The 10,327-nt window shown below is 39.4% G+C and overlaps 1 protein-coding gene across 1 annotated transcript; it reads right to left on the bottom strand.

Moving 5' to 3' along the window:
* Window positions 1–1,179: 1,179 nt before the first annotated feature.
* Window positions 1,180–2,812, bottom strand: LOC116209865 (stemmadenine O-acetyltransferase-like). Its single transcript, XM_031543597.1, has one exon. The coding sequence runs from the start codon at window positions 2,670–2,672 to the stop codon at window positions 1,383–1,385; it is 1,290 nt and encodes a 429-aa protein (XP_031399457.1). The 5' UTR covers window positions 2,673–2,812; the 3' UTR covers window positions 1,180–1,382.
* Between the last annotated feature and the right edge of the window lie 7,515 nt (window positions 2,813–10,327).

The raw sequence follows: 10,327 nt of genomic DNA, 5'->3' as shown, positions 1-10,327 counted from the left end.
TAATATGTATAATTTGTGTTTTTATGTATATAATGTCAAGTAAGGAACAAAATGTCTACCAGCACTGAATCTCTTAACCTCTTCTAAAGGCAAGTAAATCGTCTTCGGTATCGGGAAAAAGTCATTACCAATATATTATATCTACCTGCTGGACTTTTTTTCTCTCGCCGAGTTTATTCTAGCATCATTAATTCGTGAAGACAATACGGATGACATATATGTTATATATATTAACAAAACTGACCCACCCAAAAAAAAGAAAAGATTATTATAATTACATACTAATCTTTTAAGCCCCATCCTTTTTAGTAGGCCTAGCCACGTCTCTTTATTAATTATTTAGGATTTCTTTCATCGTATTAGGTCTTGAGTCTCATTTGTAATCGAAAAAAAAAAACAAATGATAATAACCATACCGGGATGGGGCCGAACTTGAATAACCCAATCAATTAAACTTCCATCAATTGAGATTCGCAATTTTGCTAACCGATTGTGATTTTTGAATAATTAATAAGCAGATGTCCCATATAAGAAAACACACACGCATATATGTATATGTATATGTATATGTATATATATAATATACGTATGTATTAGTTTCTCGACGCATTGCAGAAGGATCATCGTGCAATCCACTATGCAGTAGATTATATATAATTTATAATCCACAAGCCAAACAGTAGAAGTCACTACAATCTGTAATATGCTATACATTAGTCACTGTTCTCTACACAGACCAAACAGGTAAGATGTACGTATCTTAACTTCTTGTTTTTTTTTTAAATTCAGCAAAAAAAGTTAAGATATCTATGTTCATTTTTTTTCCTTCGAACGGAGCTGCATGCGCTGAGGTATCCATTAAATTAATTGCTCGATTGCTTTGCTTAGCTTCCAACATCGTCGGAAGAGTAACTATACGTTCAAGCGTTCAAAAAAGAAGAGTTAATTATAGGGGGATGTTTAACTGATACTTGGCGTACAATTCTGGGTCAGATATATCCCAATCTCATGTCAATCCTAGTGATATCTATGAATAGATCCCAGCTTAAATCCATCATGTTAATGATTCAAAAGATCACATCTACCAAGCATCAAGATCAGATAATTAATTACTCTAAATGAAACCGAAAGAGGGTTCGCAGCCCGAAACAGCTCTGCATTCTTAGAATTATTTGATCATTAGGATAAGATGAGTAAATTAATCTCAACCGGCAAATTTTGCATGTCTGCATAATAAACAAAGGGACCAAACTTAGCTTGTATTAACAGAAATCATATATATGTTTTCAACATTTGATATACATATATATATATATATATGAGACACACCCTTAACTTTTTGGGATATACAACACACCTTAATTAATTTGATCTCAGAACAATCAAATTTGGACGCTTGAATTTGGAGAAACATAAGAGAGGAGCTCCTCATCCTTTTCAAAGCAAGCCATGTCCTCCTCCTTAAAGTTACACCAAGCCTCGATCCCGTCCCCCGACTTGGTGTCGAGAAACACGACCACGTTCTTGAATGGCAGGGTCGCTGATGCAACCCACGCTGGCTTCCCCCACCCGAAGTCAGCCTCGTACATAGGGAACCGGCACAGGCTCGTGCAGCTGAATGGGATGACTTCGCCCTTCGAGACCTTCGCGTACCTCTCCTTTAAGAAGTTCAAATGCCCGTCTCCCTGTTGGAGTTTCCTCACGTACTCCGCGTCCACTTGCCTTATCGCCTCCCTCACCTGGTTCACGATCTCATGCAGCCGCCCTCCTTCAATTGCATCCGTGCTTGGAATCGTGATGGCAATCCTGCTAATGTTACCGAAGTTACGCTCCGACAGAGGCGGCTCCATCCTTGTACGTAAGTTCACTGCGTGAAGCAGTGTGTAGATCTTATTCTCGGTCGTGTCTCCTGACCCTTTCCCTGTGCTTGCCACATATCGGCTCCAAATGAAAGCTGACAGGGCCTCGACCCTGGTCGGTCCCCTGTCCCGGCTATCATTGTTGGTGTACTTGGCCTGGAGACCGGCAATAGAGGCAGCTTCAAACACAAACCTCCTGGTGATGATTCCAGTTGTGATCCCCGAGTTTCCTGGGTACCCGGATATGCTGATTGGTGGGAAGAGAGAAGCTGAGTCGAAGCAAGGACTTATTATGTAGGCGTCACCCCGAGCTATGGCTGCCCAACTGTTGAGGAACGTGAAGAATGATAGGGCATCCGCGATCTTGTGGGATAAGCACAAGCTAATCCCTAGCCCACCGCAATCAAACAGGTTAACCTGCACGACCATGCCCAGCTCGCTCACAACATGGAGCTTGACGGGCAAGAGCTTGTTCATCAGTTGTGGGTTAGGGTTCTCGAGGATGTCGGAGAGCCGGCATCTAACCCTGGCTTCCACATAGTGAGCGCCCTCATCATTGCAGTCAACGAACCTGTTTTCCTTGACGCGCCCAGCAAGAGGGTAGAATCGTGTCAGGGCCTCAGACAACGCTAGCTTGATCGTTTCGCACCTCTCAGTGTTGCTGATGAGATCATCCTTCAGGAAAAAGAGGATGAGGGGCATGAAAATCGGCGGCGATATCTGGTCGAGAAAGGAGAGCTCATGGTGGGGCAGGTGGTTGGGAGTCGGAGACGATGGCTTGATGGTGTCAATAGATTGCACTTCGATCATCATCTTTGGTTTGAAAAGTGGGAGCTAGAGAATTTGATTGTTTTTCTCTGATTTGTGACGATATATAGCGTAAGTATATATGATCTTGTGCATGGGATGAAAACGTGACAGTTATTTATAGAGGTGGAAATTAGATAATGTGAGCATTAGTTCCATATATCGCCACAAATATGTATGCATATACAGTTTAATATAATAATAATAATAATAATAAAAGAGAGAGAAACATCGCGTCTATATTGATAGCATCCGCGGCCGTGGATGGGGACACTCATCAATTGTGCATGTTGACATGCAAAATCTTGATTATCTTATAATTCCTTAGAGTGTTGGGGAAGTGTCATCCATCAACTTTTTTTCCCCCGGTTACATACAACTTTTTTTTGGTTATATGAAAATTAATTTTATTTTCGGTTACAAAGGAAGCCTAAGACTTAATACAATGAAAGAGAAATCTTAAATAACTAATAAATAGGCACATATAATCTCGCTAAGTATCGAATTTGCAATCTCTAGGTCAAGAGACAAAGGCATGCGCTACTGCGCTGCATAATTTTTTGATCAAAAATTAAATTTTAATTGATATAAATTGATTCAAGATGTTTGTACACCTGTTTTCTTTAAATAAGATCTATGTTCCAGTATTGTGGATAAAAAAATACGCTTGGGAGACCTTTAGTTTTGTGAACCGACCTTACTTCTTTTTTCTTTTTCTTTTTCTTTTTTCCAGTGTAAACTGACCTTACTTAAATTTGAATTAATTGGAACCCACCAGCATTAGGTATCCATATATCAGGCGGTGCAAAAGAAAATAAATGAATAACCTTTATTGTTGCCAAATTAAATACTTCTTTATGAAGAGAAAGAGTGTAGTGCGGTAGCGCACGCCATCGCATGTTAAGAGGTTGCAGGTTCGATATTCATTATGGGACTATATGTGCCTTTTAATTGGCTATTAGAATTTCTATTTCATTGTATTAACCCATGAACCTCATCTGTAATCTCGAAAAAAAAAATCTTTGTAAGACCCAAATCTCACCCAATTTTGCAAAGTCTTTCGGTGATTAAATTTTGAAAATTTGTTTGCATGCACGCCTAATTGATGTCGACCATATAAACGACATTGAAAAGCACCCAAAAGGATTAGGACGCGATAGATTAACATAAATTTATAGTTGATTTTCATGTGTGTACTGACTTAGGCTTTCAAAATGTTTACAATACAAGATGAGGTTCACTTACCTCTTTTTTTTTTTTTAATCCAAGTGACTTTGAGCAAGATAACTAGCATGAATTGATCAATGCAACATAACGTTTCATAATTTAATATGTCTTCTACTCGCACTTTAACCCCAAAATTATAGCTGTCTCCTTGTTATCAAGAGAGGGGACGGACATGCATGGGGCAGTGCAAGCTATAGTCTTGCTTTCTTATATTTGGGAGCATTCGCCAGGAACGGGAAATCCTGAAAAACACTAATATCAATTGACCCATATTTTACAAATAGAACCACGTCAAGCGGACTCGTGCAGAAACTGCAGCAGCCGGCCGGCACTCAGTAAAGTCGAGAAATTTTCAAGTGATTTTGTCTCGTCACAAATATGATATGTCTGTCGATGATAGAAATTTTAATTAATAATTGTCTTTCCCACATCAACGTCATGAGTTGTAACCATTTAAGGTTTTATCCTATGAATTTGTATCGTCTTTCAGCCACCAATTACAGTTGTTCTTTCTCTCCATTTCCCTCCATCCAAACATGGGTAAACTTGTGCGCTCAATTAATCCCTTTGAATATATAGGCGAGGTTAAACAAAACATGTGTCATCTAGAAAGAGCTCCGACCAGCTTTCAGTAAAATCTAGATTTAAACTAGATATTCAACCAAATAAAATCTAGACTAGATACATGCGCGATAATAATGGAAAAGGACTATATATACGTACGGTCTTTTCTTATTGGAAACTTAATTTTTTCAGTTGACACCGCCTAATATTTTAAAAGGTAATGGTTGTTATTTAGATTCGATACGGATCGGTTCAATAAAAAATAAAATTCTTATAATGGCAAACACTTCAATTTGCGTCCTTGACCATGCACCCATGAGCTGCTGAGAGTGGGGACAGAGCTATACGAATTATTGCTAAAGGGGAGTGCATTTGTCCAAACCCGATTCTTTCAAAACAATTTATTATTGGGGTACTTAAATGCGGAGGGCAAATTGTATAAGAAATTTCTTCTTTGTCCCCACCTCATAATAATGAAGAAAGGATATTATTTGTCTAACGAAAAAAAGAAAAAAGGTTATTATTCATTTAAGTTATAAAAATAATCGAAATCTGATAAATTTATTAGCTGAAATTTGGCGGAAATGGCCCACAAACAGCAAAATTATCGAACTTATCCAAAATCCACTCGGCTCTCAACCTTTTCTTACTACAAGTTTTGGGGAAACCAATTTTATTTTGGGGGCTTCGATAGGCCTTGCCATAGTGTCAAAGCAACACATGGAAGACAACGGATCAAAATTCGAAGGATGGTAATAAAACCCTACGCTTTCACTGAAAGTACGGGCTTGGAAGGCAAGTGATGAGCCTAGAAATAAGGGTCCCTAAATCAAGCCCATAGAAGATAGGCTCGAAACTGATACAATGGGGCCCATAATCCTCGAACCCCTTCTAGGTAACTGCCAACGGTCAGGAAACGTTTATAAATACCTAAGTTACGCAGCTTCTCCGAGATTCATTCATGATTACAACAATTACTCATTTAAGCATCGAAGAGAAAAGTCGGGATTCCCTCCTAATATTCCCATTCTTGCAGGATATTCGAGTGTGGAATTCGAAGAGGTATAGTCGTCAAGCAGTAGATGCACATCCTTTCAAGACAAGATCGGGCACCCTATTTTTCAAAAAATATCATTTATTGATCAAAATTGAATCTGAAACATCTTGGTTGTTAGGTAACAGCGTGTGTCACTGCACTACACATCTTTTCTCAAATTTGTTTATTTGTTTTTACCTTGACCAAGCATTCACAACATATCAATTAATTAATTAACGAAACCATCAAGCCAAGCATAAATTAACTTTTTATTTATCAATTTATGACTTGCAAAGCATCAACCTTATTCTTAATTGAATTGTCCCCGCCCGAGACGTTAACCTGTTCAGGACATTTTCGATGTGATCTTTTGGAAAAAATTCGATGTTAACTTGTAGAACGATGCAAAGTTTAAAGTGCATTTTCTTGCGTTCTTTCACACTCCATAATATCCATGATGTGAAACTCCGGAAGAGTGATTTGTGGTAACATGCTCGAATTTCCCCATCGGAGTCCTTATAAAGAAGTCAAATGGGTGAAAAATGAGATTTATTGCAAGATGTGATTTTTCGGATAACCATTGAACTAATAATTTAAAATATTGCTCGGGAAAACTATTGATGTCTGTATAATTATGAACCATCGGCACTCGCTATCTAAATGTGAGCACTAGTTGACTGTATGATGTGAAGATTACAAGTTCTAACTGTCACCTTGAATGAGATTTAAAGGGCAGACGCAAAAGTTGGTGAAATTGAATAATCAATCATTCATCATATTATATGAGAAATTAATTCAACAAGTCGATGTACGTATTTTTCATTATAAGTATTAGAACATCCAAACGTCAAGGTCATCCTGCTATTAACGGTATGTTGCTTCTTTCAGGGTCTGCTGACAGATCGTAGTCGAAGTAGCTCCGATGAACGAACTAGGTCGATATAGATTATCCCGGTCGAGGGTCTAGCCTGAGCATGGAGGGAAGGAAACTAATTGGACATGTTGGTTGGGTTGTTGGAGATCCTGGGCTGGATTTGGGCCGTATTACATGAATGTAATGGGCTCTAAGCCGCTGTCCGGCCCGATAATTTCAGATCCTAACACAACGAGAACTCATGTCCTATGATACAGTAAAGATTGTAGAATAATATGTTTCAAGAATGCAATCTGCAGAGAGCTTCAATAACCTTAGAGCACATTAAAAGAACAGTCAGTGACACGGCGCCAACCTCTCTTACATCTCGGGTGAATGTGCTTTTGGACTTCTGGAGTTGCGGATGCATCGATGTTTTACTCACATTATTCTGATGCAAACGATTAATACCTATTGAATTTATTTGTAAGGAAAGATATTAAATGAAGAACAAAAGAAAGAGGATAATTAATACGGTTGATCACAATTGTCGTGAAACAGATTGTGTGGTGCGGCCTAGTGTCGCGGGAAACCGATTGAACCGCGTTGGCGTGACTCTTGAACATGTTTGGCCAACTCAAGAAGAATAATGGACAATCCCGGCTAAATGTCAGAGATACCCAAAAGCAGAATAATTTCTATTATTTTGTAAAGTGGGGTTGATGTAATAGCATCGTTCTTTACTTAGAGTCAAGAGGTCGTGATTAAATTATAATCAGTGGGACTCATCTGCACTTAGATTTTCCTTGTATACATCAATAAAGCATTACCATGGTCCATTGATGTGTAGGCTTTTTCGAGAATGAATTTTTCAATCCATCAAGCTTGAAATCTGATCCACATGGTATGGGTTAGTATAAAGCCTCTCTCTAAACAGGGCAACTCCATTTCAATTTTGTCAAACATATGGTATATGTAGTTTTAAGGCTAGAGGTTGAAAATCATAGTAAGAGAAGTGCATTGACGTGTCGGGTTAGATATAAAGCCAGTTGACTCACAATCGGACGAATCTTAAGTAAATTGTTAGGATCTCGATTTTCGAACTTTAATCATGTTCAGATCACGAGTTTCGAATGACCAGCGAAATGGGAAAGAACGGGAGAAAATTCCGATTTCCATCTCCGAATCTTAAATGAGAGTGTACCAAGGAAAGGTAAAAGAATTGAATATAGGATTTAGGGATATCTAGAGAGGTATTTATAGGAGTCCAAAAATATATGTATGAGGATATCGTAATCTGTGTATAATATTTAATAACAAATAACAAGTAGATGTACTTGCAATATCTCGTATACAAGATATAGACATCAGTAGAATATTCGAGAGATAATATTGAAGATATTATGAGATATTTGAGACCATCCAAGGTGGTAGCCTAGTGGAATGGGCTTTGTCTTCTAAAAGGGAGGTCAAAAGATCGACACTCGACTTAAACACGAAAGCGCTTGCGTTAGTAGACCATCGTCAATCCTATGTGAGTTGTTCTGATTCATTGTACGGTTTGGTAGGGTCATGGTGACTTAGGTGAGCTAATGTCTTGCCGAGCCCTTTACCCATTCGAGCGAATGGAATATTCCATAACGACTGTGGAGCTTCTCTGTTCTCCAGAGGGGGTTTCTACGCTGGTCTCTCCCTCCTAACCTTTTATTCAGCAAAAAAGAAAAAGGAAAGGCAAATTTGTCACGAAGGACTCCCACCATGGCGAGGGCTTCAAGCTATGTTCTCAGCCTCCCTTTCGAATAAATGACCTTAAGTGGCCAGCTTGAATAAGCCTTTCAATGTCCACTTTTAGCGTCTTGCAATCCTTGGTACCGCGGCCTCGAGCTTTATGGTACATGCAATAACTATTTGGATCATTACCTATATCTCCCTTCTTCTTCACTTGTGGAGTTGTCCTACTACCGAGCCACTCAATCTTATTAAGAACAATCACTTTTGGCGCGTTAAGAGGCGTAAATTTCTCAATCCAAGATTATTGCTTTCGTCCTACATGATCATCTTCTTCCAGGTGATCTTTCATTTTCTCATCTACATGCTCTTTCTTCTTCCATATAGAGACGGACTCTTAGACAACCATGAATTTTCTTGAACAAGCAAATATATCAGCGAAACTATTAGGTGGTGTGATATTAGACTCTTCGCAAGGTCCTCATTCCTCAAGCCTTTTTGAAAGGCTGCCATCGCCTCGCATTGGGTCAGGCTTACCAACTTGGTCAAAGCTTTGAAGAAGCTGTCATACCAACTCAGTGACACTCCTCTTCGCTTGGCGCATGCTCACAAACCTCCCTAGGAATAGCTCTTTACCGCTTGAAACTCCTTATCGAGTTACATTATGGAGAATGGAACCAATCCGTTGCATCGCTAGTGAGGGTTCCAAGGAGTAAAAGGCATTGTGCTTGTTCTGACACTTCTCTTTCCAAGAGAGAAGCCTTGTACCGACGAAGATGGTTCACTGGGTCCGTCTTCCCATCGTATAAGGTAATTTGAGGATGAGTGAATTGACGGGACACTTTAGCACAAAGGATCTCCTTGCAGAGGGGTGAATTAGATTCCTCCTTGAGGGGCGAGAATTCCCTGTTGTCGCTCTGTGGCTCGCATGACTTTGGTTATCTGCTCTGCTACCATGCGTTGAATATTGCTTGGAGAGAGAGTCAGAGCCGGTCCAAGAGGGATCGTGACCAGCGAGGGCATATCACTAGGCAACTTCTCGAAGTCCACTTCGAGAGGGCTTTGGGCCGATGCTTGGAGAGGACAACATCCTTTTCTACTTGGTTTGGCCTTTGGTTAGTCGTTGCATGTCCTTCCAAGTTAGCCTGAGTGTCTTGAGAGGTTATGATGATTGCTTCCACCGCTGCTCGTACATCAAGTGCTAGTTGATCTAGTCGGATCACGTTTGGATCATGCTGTGGCGGTGGTGGATCTGGACGAGTCGATTGCACTGGTTACTTCTTGTCGCCCGTCATGGATGGTTTAGAGCCCCTCGAGACTTGCCTAGTGTTTTGTCACATCTTGCTGCGAAGCCCCCCAAGTTCTACGTTTCTGACTTGAGAATTTACGATACTCCTAGTTAGAACCATTGTTTCTTCTCAATTTGATGGAAAACAGCCGATATGATGACTTTTCATTTCGTTTTCCCACAGATGGCACCAATGTTAGGATCTCGATTTTTGGACCTTAATCACGTGCAAACCACGAGTCTTGAGTAACCTGCAAAAAGGGAAAGAATGGGAGGGAATTCCGATTTCTCTCTCCGAAACTTAAATTAGAGTGTATCGGAGAAAGGTATAAGAGTTGAACCTAGGATTTAGGGGTACCTTGAGATGTATTTATAGGAGTCCCAAGATATATGTATCGGGATATCGTAATATGTGTAGAATATTTAATAACAAATAACAAGTAGATGTACTTGCCATATATAACTTTAGAGATAGGAAATGATTTCTCATAGACAATATTTATACATCAGTAGGATATTCATGAGATAATATCAAAGATATTTAGAGATATATGAGATATGATTATGGAAGAGATTTATCCACAAGATATTGTTATTGGTTTGGAATATCAAGGTGGGCCAATGATGGTAAGTCGAACCGAGTGAGTCGGACCTATTTTCTGATCCCTAACATAAATGAACATTTTCGTACACAGATTGTGAATTATCGATAATTGCTCGATTGATTGATAACTATACTTGTTTTACATTAACAAGAAGTTGATCCAAAGTTAAACTATGTCATCATAAAGAAAGGAGGTGTAGTGGAATGTCACACACTCTCGGCTAAGAATCGAGAGATTGCATGCTCGATTATCGCCAACGGGGCTACCTATGCCCTTATGATATTCGGACTTTTCCAATTTGAGCCGGTTATTCTATTAAGGGATAAATCTCTTTGATGTCGTGAATTTTCTCCATGTCTA

The sequence above is a fragment of the Punica granatum genome, chromosome 6, assembly GCF_007655135.1.
Source record: "Punica granatum isolate Tunisia-2019 chromosome 6, ASM765513v2, whole genome shotgun sequence".
Classification (NCBI taxonomy): domain Eukaryota; kingdom Viridiplantae; phylum Streptophyta; class Magnoliopsida; order Myrtales; family Lythraceae; genus Punica; species Punica granatum.
This window is presented reverse-complemented; position numbering and strand designations above follow the sequence as displayed.

Bases quoted from the DNA above. Each gene is read 5' to 3' on its own strand.
- LOC116209865 (XM_031543597.1), bottom strand. From the start codon at position 2,672: ATGATGATCGAAGTGCAATCTATTGACACCATCAAGCCATCGTCTCCG.